The sequence below is a fragment of the Crocodylus siamensis genome, chromosome 13, assembly GCF_052110815.1.
Source record: "Crocodylus siamensis isolate JL-2025a chromosome 13, ASM5211081v1, whole genome shotgun sequence".
Taxonomy (NCBI): Eukaryota; Metazoa; Chordata; order Crocodylia; family Crocodylidae; genus Crocodylus; species Crocodylus siamensis.
Genome location: NC_143407.1, coordinates 13,847,599 through 13,864,342, shown reverse-complemented (window position 1 = coordinate 13,864,342; position 16,744 = coordinate 13,847,599). Strand labels below are relative to the sequence as shown.

The window sequence follows — 16,744 nt, the reverse complement described above, 5'->3', positions numbered from 1 at the left end:
TGGGAAGTGGGACCAGCTGCTAGCTATAAGAGCAGGCTTTGAGCAGCAGAGCAGCAGTTTGCTGGCTGCAGCCTCAGGGAGAACATCACCTGGCTGGGGCTGCTGCTCACATAACATCTTGGAGGTATAGAGAAGGAGGTATGAGGATGATGGAGGATCCTGGTCCTGAGGAATGACCAAAAACAACACCATACTAGGGTCGGATGGTGTGATGGGGCTGCCTGTGGCGGGGTGATCCCGGGGAAATGCCACACCAGCTGCCTCCCTACTGAAAGGTGAGTATGAGGCACCTTATAGCCCCAACCCCCACAACTGAGTGGGTAACCCAGCAAGGAGGTTGGCAGGACCCAAGGGGGTCCAAAGTGGGACAAGGAGTCCAGAGTGAGTAAGGGGCAAGGAGCCCAGAGTCTGGAACGGGCATGGAGCCTAGCGAGGGGCATGGAGCCTAGTGAGAGGCAAGGAGCCTAGTGGCTAGGAGCCTGAGGTGGTGTGAGGGGCAAGGAACCCAGTATGAGTAAAGGGAACAGAGCCCAATGAGAGTGGATGGAGTTAGGGTCTGCAATGGTAATCTGGATGCCACCTGCAAGGCATGGGACATGGTATAGGGAAGGTCAGACAATGATCATCTGGCAGCAACTTGGTCGGGCCAGCCATGTCATCTGGATGACTGACTCCAGACTCCTGAAGCGAGTTTTATTCTCTCACCTCAGCAAAAGTGTACACTCAAGAGGAGGGCAGAGAAATCAGTTCAGGGACATCCTCAATGCCAGCTTAAAAAAAAGCAATATTGATGTCAACTCATGGGAAACTATCACCCAGGACCACCCCAAATGGAGGAAGAGTCTGTTGCAGGGATCTCGGTATTTTGAAACCTCACAACAACAACAGGAGATGGAAAAGCAGGAGCAGCAGAAACAGCAAGTCACTGACCAAATAAAAAATCCAGGGCCACCCACCCCACATGGAAACATATATCTCAGCTGCAGTAAAGTCTGTTGATCCCAGATAGGCCTCATCAGCCATCTTTGGTCACACAAATAAGACAGTCATGGAAGATAATCGTCCTTGACTGTGAGGGATTGCCAAAGAGAAGAAGAGATGATTTCCTTAGTTTGTCAAGGAGGAAGTTGTGGCAGACAGTGTCAAAAGCCTTGCTAAAGTCAAGTTATATCACACCTACTGCTTCCCACCCACCCCCCGCCCCCCAGTCCATGAGCCTGTGACCATATCATAGAAAGGAATCAAGTTGGTCAGATAAATCCATGCTGGCTGTTCCTGAACCACCCTGTTCTCCTAGAGTGCCTCACATCAGATTCCTTGAGGACCAGATCTATGACTTTTACATGTATTGGGGTCAGGCTGACTGGTCTATAATCACCCAGATCCTCTTCCTTCCCTTTCTTAAAGAGCGCTATATTTGCCCTTTTTCAATCATCTAGCACCTCACCTGATCTCCATGAGCTCTTCAAGTAGCTAGCTAATGGTTCTAAAATTGCCTCCAGCAATTCCTTAGGTATCCTGGGGTGCATCCCATCCAGCCCTGCTGGCTCGAAAGCATCTTGCTTCTCTAAGTAATCTTTGATCTGTTCTTGTGCTGGTCTAAGATGTTTGTCTCCTTCGCTGTCTTTGCCACCAACTGTACTCATCATCTAGTAGTTGCCCCTATTAGTGAAAACTGAAGTAAGAAAGGCATTAAATAATGCAGACTCACTCCTGTAACCCCTCACTCCTGTTAGGGTACAGTTTGCAGAGAAAAGGGCCACCCCACAAGAATTCGGGGATGGGAATCTAGCACTACTGGACAAGTCACACATTCCAGAGGTTTCATGATGTAATATAGTTCGCTGCTTGATAAATCCCAGTTTTGTAAGCTGCAGCCAAAAATGTTACATTCCTGCATGCCCTCCTTTCCTCTCCATGCTCAGTGACATGTCCCTTCTCTTCCCCTCCCATTCCCTCACTCCCCTGCTTGTGGCTGCTGCTGTCTCTGGCTGAGCTCCAGAGCGTCTCTTGGCCCACTCCAGCCATGCTGTGTGGGGAGCTGGACTCAGCTGGGGACAGCAGTAGTGGGCAATTTCCCCCTCCCTACACCTACTCCCACACTGGCAGGGAACATCCAGAGGTACCAGGCAGGGACAGGGAAGCCTTCTGTTGTTGCCACTGTCCACAGTTGAGTGCAGCTCCCTGTGTGGCCCAGCTGGAATTGGGCTTGGGCAGCTCTGGATCCCCACCCCATCCTGGGTCACCTGGGGACAGCAAAGACAAAGGGGAGGGCGGACTGGGTGGGGAGGGGATGTACTGCTAATCATGGAAGGGAAGGGAAGGGAAGGGAATTCTTACCTGCTTCAGGGACTTAAAAAGTTCCCAACTGCTTCTCCCATGGTGTGGTCTGAAAGTGGGGGTCCAGTTGTGCCACTTTAACCCCTCTGGATCCGCCCCAAAGCAACCATATGGAAAAACTGCATAGGGACTAGTGAAATCAATGTGTTACTGTCGCAATTATCTTTTTTTGCTGATTAGACTGGTGGAAAATCCTCCATTTGTGGTGGTCTTGGGTGCTACCATTACAATGCATGTTTTCAAGTGACTTGTATGTACATTGACATCCAAATTTAAAAAGTGTCCTGATTTTAAGGGTGAAGATATTATGTATTTTCCAAAAAATCAGACCTTTGTAAGATGCTTTAGATAGGCACCTAAAAACATTAGTCAGTTGTAAATCCTGGCCAACATGGGCAATTCCACTGGTTATTGGGGACAGACTATATAACTGATTGGCTCTTTCCAGCTTGTAGTAAGCCAGTATTCTTTTGATCACCTATTCCAAATGCCCCTGACAACTCAGTGAAGGGAAATCCCTTCTGTTGGCAACAAAGTAGTTAATGTCTGCAAGGAAACCAACTGTGTGATTTGTGAAATGAAGATTAAAATGTCTCCTTGGAAACTGAGGAAACCAGCCCTGGCCTGTGCGGTCCTATTTACCTTCTAATCTGATCAATTATCTTAGGTATAAATCACAATAGAAAACACTTTAAGGAGCCAGAGCCTCATGCTGAAGAAAGAAAAGAACTGTTAGGTTGGTTTTTGTTTAGTTTAATTGATATAATTACTAACTTCTCTGCTAGAAACTTTGGATTTTCTCTTTACCAGAGAGGAGGGCTGTCTGAAACCATCGTAATTAATGAGCCCCAAATCTGCTGCTAGTATTAGAGAATACACAGTGTTTCCAAAAAGCACTGAGGAACAGTTAAACAAACCAAGGGCATTTTGAAATGGGAGCAAGACTGACAGCTAGTCAAAGCAGTTGTTATAATTCTGCAATTGTGTAGCAAGAGTGCCCAGAAAAGCCAATTAGGATTGGGACTGCAATGTGCTGGATGCTGTAGAGACACCACTTTTCTGTAATCTGTCCCAATGCCTGATTGTCAACTCAGTAGCACAGTCTTCATGGCTCAATCTCCATGGTCTCCCAAGACTGATGGCTGCCAATGATGAACCATGGAATAGCTTTAGCTAAGGCTGCTATTCTAGCTTCTTCTGATTCAGCTCACCCCAGTCAGCTGAAAGGCTTCCACCGACCTTGCTGAGAACTGGATCAATTCAAGGCACCTAACCTGATTTTGAGAAGGGATGTTGTCAGCATCCTCTAGAATAGACAGGGCCGGTTCATATGCCTGGCATTTACCAGCTAGTCTCTCTTTTCCCATGGCAAGAGAACTGCCAATCACACAGCCCTTTAGATGGTATCCTGTGATGAGTTAAGCAGCAGACAGATGTGGACACAGGTTGCCATAAGCCAAACTTTCACTATGACAGCCTGGATTTTCAGTAGTGAATTTGGGGGGAGGTGAAGGGAATACAGATTTGCAGGATATTTTCAGTAATGCAGTAAAAAAAACTCAGGCTGCTGAGAAGCCATTGGCAAGAGAAGCACCTACAGGCTCAAATTAAGTACAGGGCTGTATTGTGTTAGTAGCAATACATACATTGTAAGAAACAGTCCTTGCCCTGAAGAGTTTCCAGACTATATAGGTCATCCAGGAATGATCTGTATATTCCTGTCTAGTATATAGCTGTCTAGTAATACAGCAGAAAACTGGAAGAAATTTAAGCAGAGCTTCACTTTATATATGACGCCCAATGGAGCCACAGAGAAGAAGATCCACTCAGGTAGCTATTTTTTAAAATACGGAAGGCCCAGAAGCTCTGCCTCTTTTTAATAGCCTACAACTGTCAGAAGCAGAACAGAAAAGCTACAGCACAATAATAAAAAAGTTTGAGGAATATTGTATACCCAAACAAAATGAAACCTTTGAATGATGAAATTTCCACATGAGATAGCAGAAAGAATGTGAGACAATAGAGGAGTTTATCGAAGACCTCAGACTGCTGAGCCAGGCATGCAACTTTGAAGACCTAAAAGAGCCCATGATCAGAGACCAAATAGTATTAGGTATAAGGCATGCAAGCCTCAGGAAAAGACTTCTGGAAGATCCTGAGCTTAATTTGGAAAAGGCAGTTAGAGTGTGCCAAGTGGCTCAGATAACAAATGTGAGGCTGCAGAAGCTGGAGGAAAAAACAGAACAAGCTGAACTACACAGGATTACAAGACTGAAAAAGCCTAAGGAATACACAAGCAATACAGAAGGGAGCACCTCGCTATGAAGCAGGCAAGCAGAGGCCAAAGAGTTGCTTAAAGAAACAATGGTCAGCTGCAGATGCTGTGGGGGTTACCATAACTCATGCAATGCTGTGCATTTAGTAAGTGCTGCAACAAATCCAAAAAATTCAATCACATTGCAAGAGTTTTCAGAAAGGAGCAGGATACAACACAAGGAAAAGCAGGTGCATGCTCTGTGCAATAAGGAAGAGGAAGAATTCCTCACTGGAACAATGCAAGAAGTTCATTCTTCTGAGGATTGGACAATCATTCTGGACAACAATGGACTAATGGTAACTTTTAAACAGATCAATGTAATACCAGAATACATTATTCAAAAAATGAAAAATAATCCTCTGTACTATAAGTGTAAGAAAGTGAGACTTAGAGCATATAATGGGAACATGATTGCAACCAAGGGTGTTTGTACATGTTAGACACAAGGGTAATATAGTAAAAATTCAGTTTGTAACAGTCCTGGAACAGCTAGTAACAGTTATTGGGTTGTGAACGTATAAAACCCCAGGTTTGATTAGGAGAATGGATGCGATTGAGGAACTAGAAAGCAAGAACAGAGAAGAGGAGTTTTATGATGCGTCTCGAGGGATAGGGAAACTATCAACTGATTACAAGATAGAATTAAGAGACCCAAATACTCCCACCATACATGCTCCAAGAAATGTTCCCCTTGTACTAAGGGAGAAACTGAAAAAGGAATTGGATAGATTAGTTGACATGGACATAATAAAAAAAATTGAGCAACCAACTGCTTCGGTTCATTCATTGGTCATGATAGGGGGAAAAAAGGATGGATCCTTGAGATTGTGTCTAGATTCTAAGCAAATGAAGAGGTATATCAAAAGGGAGCATTTTCCCATTCCTACCAGTGAAGAGGTTTTTGGCACCATGGCAGAAGCTAAATATTTCTCCACTTCAGAGGCAGCTCTGGGTTTTGGCAAGTTCCCCTAGAAGAGAATATCATTAGAGTATGTACCTTCAATATGCCCTTTGGAAGGTATTGCTTTCATAGGCTTCCTTTTATACTGTGTTCTGCATCTGAAGTATTTCACAGAGAGGTGCAACAAATTTTTGAAGGTCTTGATGGAACTATGGTTTATATTGATGATGTATTAGTTTGGGGAAATACTGTGAAGGAACATGACTTGAGGCTAAGAAAAGCACTAGAGAGTTTGCAGCGAACGTTTGAAACTGAACAAACAAAAATGCAAATTCAGGGTCAAAGAAATAATGTATCTGGGAGAAAAAACTCTCTGAAAAAGGGGTGCAAATCGATCCTGCAAGTGTTTAAAGCTATTACAAAAATGCTACCCCCTACAGATAAGGAAGGAGTGCAAATATTACTGGGAATAATCAATTTTGTAGGGAAATATGTACCTAATTTAGCAGAGCAGACCAAACACCTTAGATCACTCCTGCAAAAGAATGCTCAGTGGACATGGGAGCATGAAAAGCTGAATTTAAAAACTTGAAGCAAAAAAGTAATGAAAGCTCCGGTACTAAAATAGTATGACCCTAAAAGACCCATTAAATTGTCAACAGATGCTTCTAAAGAAGGCATTGGAGCAGCTTTACTTAAAAAGCATGAGAATAGCTGGAGACCCATAGCAGATGCATCTAGGGCACTCTCTAAGTCAGAGTGTCTATATGCATAAATTGAGAAAGAAAGTTTAGCTCTGGAATATGGCTGTAAGAAATGTCATATATTCATGTATGGGAAGCCTGTGATAGGTGACACTGATCATAAACCTTTGGTAACTGTAGCAAAAGAAAGGGCTATCAAACATGCCACCTAGATTACAGAGACTTTTCTTTCAACTGCAAATGTATGATCTAAACATACACTACACACCAGGAAAATGACACAGCTTATTACAGATATGTTGCCCAGAGCATATGACACAACAGAAAATGACAGTATCCCAGACTCAGAGAGGGTACATGTTAATCTAATTAAAAGAGTGATTTCTGTCACAGATAAAATGTGGGCACTAATTGCAAAAACTACTGCAATGTGGGCACTACATTGCAAAAAGGAATAACAGCTATTTGGGCTGGTTGGCCTAGAAAACATACACCTAGTCCTACTCTCAATTCAAGGAAGAGCTGTCAGTACTGGATGGCATTTTGTTCAAAGGCTCACAACTTGTTGTTCCAGCATTGCTAAAGAAAGACATGTTAAAGAAAATAAATGAGGGGCAAAGCATTGAAAAATGCAAAAGGAGAGCAATGGGCACTCTATATTGGCCCAACATAATGGCATAGAAGATGCTGTAAAGGCTTGCACAACATACATAAAGTACAGATCAGCGCAAAGAAAAGAACCCATGATGGTCATGGAGGATAGCTCCATAGTATCAAGTGGGCATTGACTTATTCATGCATGCATGAAAAAGTATGTATGAGTGCTGGATTATTAGTCTCACTATCCTGAAATTGCATTGCTCACAAGCACAACAGCAAACCGTGTCATAACTCACGTCAAATCAATTTTTGCTAGACATGGGATTCCACAAATTGTGAGAACACACAATGACCCTCATTTCAACTGTCTTGAGTTTAAAGAGTTTGAAAACAAATATGGATTCCATCACAACACTTAAAGTCCTAAATACCCACAATCCAATGGTCTGGTGGAAAATGGAGTACAAATAGTGAAGAAATTGTTGAAAAAAGCTACAGATTCACACACCGATGTTTACCTGTCAATCTTAAATTACAGAGCAACATCCATGAAACATGGATTGTCCCCAGCAGAAATGCTGTTTAACGGGAAACTCAAAACTAGGCTGCCACATCTTGTGGATGATGCTCATCAGAATGAAAAACAAGACGTGAAAACATTAAAAAAGGTTAACAAACTCAAACAAAAAGGGTACGTGACAGGGGTTCCAGAAAGGTTCCAGGTTACGCTACTGCACAACAAAGATATCCTGCTTATTTCAGATGGACGAACATGGAAACAAAAAGCACTAGTTTCCCATCAGGTAGTTCCCAGATCCTATCAGGTACTCATACAAGAAGGACATGTGCTGAGAAGGAACAGACAACATTTGCAGGTCAGAAAGGGGAGAAAAGAAGCAGCATTACAAGGTCCACTGGAGGAAACAGAGCTAACATCAAAGCAATAAGAAACAAAAGAGGAGACTGAAAATGACACATAACATCTGAACAAGGAAACCAAACAAGAACTGAACCAATTGGGATTGAGAATGCAGAGAAATGGAGATCACTTAGCAGCTAAAAACCCAACATAAAGACTAATACAGGCCTGTTAAAATGGGCTTTAATTAAGGGTTGAACTAAACTGCCAGTGTTAGTATTATATGGGGGTAAGTTACATGTCAAGGAGGAAGATGTGTGGCTATGTTTAAGAGTGCTATGTATAAATCGTTACATTGGCCTGGGAATTGCAGGAGGGAACAGCAGATGACTAGGCTAAGAAAGCTCTCTCAATAAACAACTTTATCATTTTATAAGTTTAACTCCTTGGTCTTTTGAGAATAACACAGAAGGGAGCTCAGGAGGTCATCTAGTCCAACCCCCTGCTCAAAGCAGAACCAGCCTCAACTAGATCATCCCAGGCAAGACTTTGTCTAATTGGGTCTTAAAAACCTCCAAAGATGGAGATTTCACAACTTTTCTGGGTAACCTGCTCCACTGCTTTACTACCCTCCTTGTGAGGATGTTTTTCCTAATATGTAGCCTAAACTTCCCTTGCTGCAACTTGAGACCATTGTTCCTTGTTCTGTCATCTGCAACCACTGAGAACAGTCCAGCTCCATCCTCTTTGAAACCCCCTTCAGGTCGTTGAAGCCTGCTAGTAAATCCACTCTCAGTCCTCTCTTCTGTAGACTAAATAAGCTCAGTTCCCTCAGCCTCTCCTTATAAGTCATGTGCCCCGGCCCCCAAACCATTTTTGTTGTCCTTCTCTGGACTCTCTTCAACTTGTCCACATTCTTTCTGTAGCGGGAGGCCCAAATTGGAAACAGTGCTCCAAATGTGGCCTCACCAGTGCTTAGTAAAGGGGAAAAGTCACGATCTTTGATCTCCTGGCAACACTCCTACCAATGCAGCCTAGTATTCAAGAATGGCACACTTTTGACTCTTATTCAGCTTATTGTCCACTGTAATCCCCAGGTCCTTTTCTGCAGAGGTGCCACTTAGCCAGTCAGCCCCCAGCCTGTACCAGTGCATGGGATCAGGACTCTGCACTTAGGACTTTGTTGTTGGAGGGTTGGAAGGTGTGAAGTTAGTTGGGAAGCTTTTACCACATATGGTGGAGGTGCCCTAGAATCAGACTATCTAGAAGAAGTTTGGAGATTTGGTGATGGAAATAATAGGGTGCCAGCAATTAGATAATAGGGCTGTGCAAAGCTTCAGGTGGTGATTCGATTTGGAGGAGATTCAGCCCGATTCGGTGGCCAAATCTCCAAATCTGAATTGAATCAGGGGACCAGTTTAAAGGTCCAAATCGATTCAAAGCTCTCTAAATCTTTAGCAAAGATTCGGGGAGCTTTGATGATTCGGGCAGTCCCTGGTGGTTGCAGCAGGGAGCTGCAGCCACTCTGAGCTGGTAAGGACTAGGGGTGGAGGAGGGGACCATGGAGAGACCCCTGCCAGCCCACCTGACCCCCCCACTCTCCCAGCCCCCAACCCCCCGCCTGCTCCCCCAGCTCCCCCATGGCTGCCCCTGCCTGCCCTAGCTCCCACTACGTTAAAGAAAAGCCCCAGTGCTCACCAGGTACTCCAGGCGGGGGATGATCCCCACTGGCCCACGCTGCATGGGGGGCTCTGCACAAGCCCCCTTGACCCCTCCTCTCACTCCCCCGGCCCCCCCCACAGCTGCCTCGCCTGCTGGGGGTCTGGTCCTTAAGAAGAAAAAAGGCAAGAAAAGCCCCAGGACTCCCCGCTCCTGGTGCAGCTTTGGGGCTTTGGGGGCTCATGGCAGAGCCCCCCCATGGTGCAGGGCAGTGGAGGGCAGTGGGGATTGCCCCCCACCGGCAGGAGCGGTGAGTCCCAGGCTTTCTTCAGGGTTTTTTTTTTCTTAAAGGGCCGGAGCTGGCCCAGGCAGGGCACCCATGAGGGGGCTGGGGGAGCAGGGGTTGGGGGGACTCATGAAGAACCCCCCATGCAGCAGGGGGGCCAGTGGGGATCACCCCCTGCCCAGCAGCACCCCCTGAGCCAGGGCTTTTTTCCCCCCAAGTGCTGGGAGCTGGGGTGGGCAGGGTGGCCATTGCCGGGCTGGAAGAGGGGCGGGGGATGGGCCTGGCCTGACCAATTCAGAGATTCGGCCAAATCGAATCAGGACAGTGATTTGAATCACCAAATCGAATCACTGTCCCCCAACTCGGCCGAATCCGAAGCAAATACTAGCCACTTCGCACAGGCCTATTAGATAACCCCCTTATTGAATCTTTCTGAAAATGCTGCAGCAGGTAAGAGTCATAAGGAATTGATCACTCACCTTCTAGTGGCAGCAAGAATTACAGTTGCAAAAGCCTGGAAGAGAAGTGACACACCTAAAATCACCGTTTTGAAAAATTAGGGAAGTTTTAGTAATGGAAAAGTTGTCCTAGCAAGTTAGTGTTCTACCGGGTAGAAGGGACAGAAGAGGCTTGTTTAGAAAAGTGGTGGATCTTCCTAGAATGTGGTTAAAACAAAATCTTCTACCTCCAGACCAAAAAGTTTAAGAAATATTTTTGCATACTGAAGAAGAGTGCAAGTTCGATGAGCTAACACACAAGAACAAATTTGGAATACATTTAAGAGTAGATATGCATGAGATTGGTATCATGCAGAGTGCTGAGGAAAAAGGACGTGTGAATTATTATATAGAGACGTGGAAACACAAAAGCGTCACATCACCTGAAACACAAAGGAACTGTCAGAGACTAAAAAAAGAAAAGAAAAAAACCTCCAGACTCCTGTGGGCATTGACTTGAGTTAATGGAGCACTGTTGATGGAAGATAAATATCTGACTTTATATACATTCAAGGAGGTTGGATGTATCTTTAAATATTACATTTCTTATTTGATAAGATTTGTTAATGAAAAGAAAAAATCAGAACATTACAAGCAATGTTTTTGTTCTTTTTGATGAAAAAAAAAATACATCCAATACACTTTTTTTCCACAAAAGTTTTAATTTTGATTTAAAAACACAATTTCCCCAAAATGCTTGAAGAAAAATGATCATTAGCTTCTGTCTAATGAAATCCTAAGCTTCTGTAGGTTTTGTTTTTCTGGTCTCTTGGATTTTTATTACAAGAAAATGTGCCATACGTTCCCCTGATTTACATACTATAGGTACACTTTTAATGGGGTATAAATTAAGGCAGGATTTGTCTGTGGTCATTCTGTTTTTCAGTGAGACAGACCATTCTGGGCAGGGTGATACTGCAAATGAGTCTATTTATCCATTATGGGTAAACAAATTTAACTTACTGAAACCACAGTGAGATTTGAACGTGATTGTGAGCTCTTTGCCATGGAGTTGTCAGCAGATTTGGTCAAAAAAATACTTGTCCTAACTTCCTTTTAGCCAGACAGCTGGTGGTAGAGCTGACTTGAAAAAATTCAGTATAATAGTTTCATACAATATGAACCACATCATAGCAATGCGTCAATTTTGACAGTTTTCTGACTAAAAATATCAAATTGTTTCCTTTTAATTTTCTTGCTTAATTTCAATAATGTTGAAACCATTCATTTCACTAAAGGCATTTCAGTCCAACTGTGTTGTTTTGATTCATTCCGTTTCAACTTCTACCTTGCATAAAAATATTAATTTTCATATTTAAGTAGTAACCTGTTTTAAATTATAATGTTTCAACACTGATAAGATGAAGCAGTTTTTTCATAGTGAATCAACAAAGTGAGTCCATGTTATCAAAGCAAGATGTTTTGACATCGCCAAAACAAAACATTTTGATGATGTTTATATGCATCCAAATCAGGTTTTTTCCTGGATTTTTTTTTTCCCCTGGCAAATTTCAAAATGTTGTCTTTTAATTTTGATTTGGAATGAAGACAACTTTTGAAATGTCAGAATTTACTATGGAGCAGAAGTGCCATTTTCCAACCTGCTTTGGCTTTCAAACCTTCACAGCCGACAAAGTAGGCAGCAAATCTTGGGGAGAGAGTAAAATGGAAGAGCCAAATTTTTGGCACCCAGAAAAGTTTCTCATATTATGAGATTAGACCTAACCCTTGATCTTGGGTTCTTGCTTCTTTTAGTTTTGTGGGTAAAGTCTTGGGTATCTAGATTAAATGTTCAAGGACACCAGTGACTGCAGACTGGATCCTCAAATGATCAATCCAGCCTAAATGGTTTTGAGGATCTGGGCCTTTAAATCATGTCTAGTTGAGAGCTGTTGTTGGGTTTGTATGAAGTAAGATGATGGGTCTTACTCTATTATTATTAAAAATAACATCAGAATTGGCATCAGTTTTCAGGCTCAGCAGAGGGGCAAAGGACCAGGGGGGTCAGGAAGAATGGCCAGCCATCAGGTTTGCAGAGCTGTTGCCACCAGGAGCCTTACGCCATGTCTCTTCCACCTTGCTTTAACTCGTTTTTACAGACTAGCTCGGTCTCCAGGCCTTCAGTTTGTCTTGTACCACCAACCTGGAAACTACTTAAATAATAACAGGGACACACAAAGTAAGGCTGGGTAAATCGCAAATTAATCCCCGCTCTGTTTTTCTCCCACCCAGACGCCTGGATGCAAACCTTATCTCTCTGGTGCCGGAGAAGAGCTTTGAGGGACTGCCGTCCTTACGTCACCTGTGGCTGGATGATAACGCTCTGACGGAGATCCCTGTCCAAGCTCTCAACAACCTTCCAGCCCTGCAGGCCATGACGCTGGCTCTCAACCAGATCGGGCACATTCCTGACTATGCCTTCCAGAATCTCAGCAGTCTCGTGGTGCTGTAAGCTCTTTTTGCTTCCTGTGTATTTATAGTTACTGCTTCTTGGGGGGTCGCGCATTGACTGCATAAATACACGTGAGCGATGTCACCCTCTAGTGAGTGATGTCACCCTCTAGTGACTAGGCCAAAACGATCAGGATACAAGTCTTTCTCCTGCTGCCACAAAGGTAGAGATCCCTTAGTTTAAACAGCAACAACCAGTGCTTGGACAAGAGCTGGTAAAAAATGCCAATTTTTTTGTGTGAAATTGTCAAGGTTGTTATTTTTTTTCTTTGTTTCTCTTTTCTCCCCCACTTTTTACTTAAAAAGAAAGAATCATGTTTCCAAACCTGTTGGGTGTAAACATTTTCAGGTTTTGGAAACCAAAAGGACCAAATTATTTTACTAAAAATGCAAGTTTCTGATTCTTGCTTTTTAATGGGAAATCTCTACCAATATGATTCAAAATAAAAATAATTTGTGGGGAAAAAATACGGTATTTGTCAGAAAGCAATTTTAAGAAAAGCTTTTTGACTAGCTTTGGTTTTAGAAGAAGAACAAAAGTTAGTATCTCTTCGATGGGAAGAATGCTATTTTCCTGGGATCATCTAAGTAGCAGTTTTTTAGTGGTCTAAGTAGCCTTTTTAGTACTTATGCCCAGGCAACAATTCTGTTACCCAGCAGTGTGGATGTATAAGGGCATGTCTACATGTTGCCTGCTAGGGTGCGGTGTTTTAGGACTTCTTTTTGGAAGTACTAAAGCACGGTGCAATACAGGTGGCTACTGTGCTGTATGCGCAGTGCATGGTTAGATTTCACTGCTACATCGCCATAGCAGCACGCCAGACTGGGGGAGCACACCACTATGGCAGTGTAGCTGGTGATCACGTGTAGCCCCGCATGATCACTATGTTGCCGTAGCACTTTGTACAGTAATGTAGTTCATTGCTACATCACCATAGGGTGACTTGTAGACACACCCTAAGTGTACCGCAGTGTGCAAAATGAGGCTGTGCACTGGCTGGGCACGTTCACAGCTACATGCACATGCCCCTTGTGAACAAGTACCAGCAACCAACCACAGTCCAAAACTGGGCATCCCAAAACCCATGACTAGCAGATGTTAGAGAAAGGTAATGTTAGCTATGTTAGTTAGTCTGAAGTCAGGCAGAAGGGAGGGTAGACTTGCACCTTATAGACTAATTAAAGCAGAAATGCATAGCAAGCACTGCTATGTTTTACCGCCAATAGCTGTGCACGTCAAGGCTTCCCTCCAGGACCTGTGCATGGATTTGCTGACTTCAGAAGCAAACCAGCTTCTGATGCCTGGGGAGGTTTTAATGCAGCCATGCACCTGTCCTCTTTCCTTGGACTGCACTTGTGCCAATCTGTACCACCAGCCTGATTTCTGTTTCTTGCCCATCTCTGACACTCTTCTAGCTTCCTCCCTGGGTCGAGGGCAGGGTACACTGGGAACTGACATGGGCTTTCCCTACCTGCAAGGGCATCTCCCACATGATTCAAAAAGTGACTGCTTATAACACTACGCAGATCTTTCATTTGCAGCTTGCCCTGAGCTGAGCAGTGTTTCTCGCCACTGACAAACCCTGAGGAGCATCTTTGCTGCTTATTCTTTATACTTCTCTATCTGAGGCTCTTAAAGCAGCATAACAGGGTGTGTAGTTAATATTCATGGGCATGCACAGGTGAGGAAACCAGGGCACAGGCAAGTTATGTGACTTGTCCAAGGACATATAGTCAGTGGCAGAGCCAAGCACAGAACACAAGGCTCCTTTTGCGCATTGACACAGGAAGTTGGAGACCTGGTTTCCAGGCCTCCTTTGCCTTGAAGAAGTTTCAACTTGATTGTCTCTGACTTCCTAGCACAGAACTGTACCATCACACAACAGATCAGACATTAGCCAGGCCCCTTTCCGGTGCTTCTCTGAGCAACCCCTCCTCACCCAGGGGAGGGGGACATTGTACCCAGGTCTGCAGCTTCCTGGCAGGGCCATTCTCCTCTTCTTTTATTTTATGCCCAGGATTTGTGCTCATTTTCTGTGTGTGCAGCTCCATGTTTGGGAAACAGAATTCCCCACCTGCCACTTAGGAGGCTAAGAAACTGCTACTTAAACAACCAAAAGGAAATAGAATTCCTTCCCATGTGAGTGTGTGTGTATATGTGTGTGCACATGCATGTGTGTGTGTGCATGCGTGTGCATGCACACACATGTGTGTCTGTGTGCGTGCATGAGAGACAAAGATGTAATGATTGACTAGTAGTTCTCTGGAATAATTGTAAGCCCCTTTGGTATTTTCTATATTCATTTTAGTGTGCAATATAAACATATCATCTACAGGATATTGAACAGTTGAGAAGAATTATTTGCTTCCAATGATGGTGCCCTCCCAGATGGGATATATTTATTCCACAGACAGTGAAAAACAGTAAATTCTCTACAGTCTGTGATCATATGGCAAGCCAATGTCTTTATAATTACATAGTGAGTAGCATCAGTTACATTAACTGGGGTCTTATATGTTATTTAGCTTCCAAATGGAAGCTTACCTCTGCAAATTAGTTAGCAATTTTTTGTTTAGTGTTGATTAGTAAGTTTGAATGTAATGGCCAAGTGCCCCAGTATTGCTCTAAACACATGACATAGTTACAGACTCTTCTTATGCCTTCTAATCTGGTAATATGCATCTTGTGGCCAGGCTGTAAAGTATCACTGGCATTTGGTACTTAGTGAAAGCCTAACAACTACTTAGATCTCAAAATAAAAAGTACTTACAAAACCTTACAGAAAAGCTTGGAAAATACACTTTCCAAAGTGTTATAAGGCACCTATTTTAAAGGCTTATTTAGAAGAAATTCTAAGAACTACTTGATAATTGCCAAAAAACAATTCTTTTCACCCAGAAAAGTTCTCATTTTACCAGGGCATCCCAAGACAATCATTACTCACCATCTCCATTTGGCTTCAGTAGCTAACACAGAGTGTGAGTTGACTCTTGGATTCATATTTCAATCTTGAAAGCACTCTGTTGTTCAGACTGGACATCCCATCCTTTGGGTGGGAAGAAAGTTCCTACCAGGCACTCTACAGGGTTTTTGTGGGGTCACAAGTGTTTTACAGAATGAGCCACACACGTCTCTGCCATGCTCAAAAAGTAGATACACTTTTCCAGTGTTAGCTCATAACCAGTGCTCCTACCAACAAGCTGCCTAGCTCTGCACTCAACCACAGAGGAGATAAAACTTTTTGAAACCTCTACAAAGAATCTCATCGAGTCAGCCAGTAAAGCTTTCAGGAAGTTTCCCCTACAAGCATGCAAAATTCATGTGCATATAGCCATGTGTGAGTGTACAAACTTGCACCTGGAAGGAAAGAATATGGGTTAGCCACTGTCATAAACTTAAGTACTCTTCTAGTCTGGGAGTTATTAAAATAAGCACCTGGGGGAGGGGAGCCAAAAGCAGATGTGCAAGAGTACTGAGGAAGCTGTCATGTACAGTCTGATTAATACTCATGGACACCACTGATCAGCAGTTTCATAGCTGAGGACATGACCTTCCCAGGTGCGGGAATGTGCTTTCCTGCTGCACACACCTTGGGCCTTTGGGAAAGAGATGGCTGATCATGTAGTAACAATGAAAAGAACCAACATCAAAATATACAAGCCTCAATCTGGAACAAGTTAGGGGCTTCATCTTCTGCTAATAAATTACACCCCCGTTGAGGAATTCCCTGATTTTGTTCCCATCCGTTTCTGCTGCAGGTTTCTAACAAGGGTTGCAGAGCCCCATGTAAATCCCTCTGCTGTGAAATCTATGAAGTCTGGCAACTGGCCGCACCCCTTTGCCATCTCCGATAACTGCGGCTGTGTTGGTGCTGAGCATTAGCAAAATATAGACAGTGGGATGGGGATGGCTTGCTTGGCATGGGTGGCTGATGGGAACAAGGTACTGAGGTGCTCATCTCCAAGTCTGAGCTAGCAGGGGCAGAATGTCATTGGCTGTTCAAAAATTGTCTTTCAAGAGCTACTCTTGACTACACCTGGGTGAGTGTTAGTCAGGACTGAGGCTGTGGGGGTCATGACCTGTGTCAGACGTCTATGACATGAACAGCTGCTTTTTTTCCTAGTGTTGG

At 43.7% G+C, this 16,744-nt stretch overlaps 1 protein-coding gene across 1 annotated transcript in view; it reads left to right on the top strand.

The window, feature by feature from the left end:
• Nucleotides 1-16,744, top strand: part of LGR6 (leucine rich repeat containing G protein-coupled receptor 6) — a 216,498-nt gene that overhangs the window by 121,625 nt on the left and 78,129 nt on the right. The window contains exon 5 of the mRNA XM_090025815.1: nucleotides 12,396-12,611. Within this exon, the coding sequence (XP_089881941.1) occupies nucleotides 12,396-12,611 (216 nt within the window). The remainder of the gene's footprint in view (nucleotides 1-12,395; nucleotides 12,612-16,744) is intronic.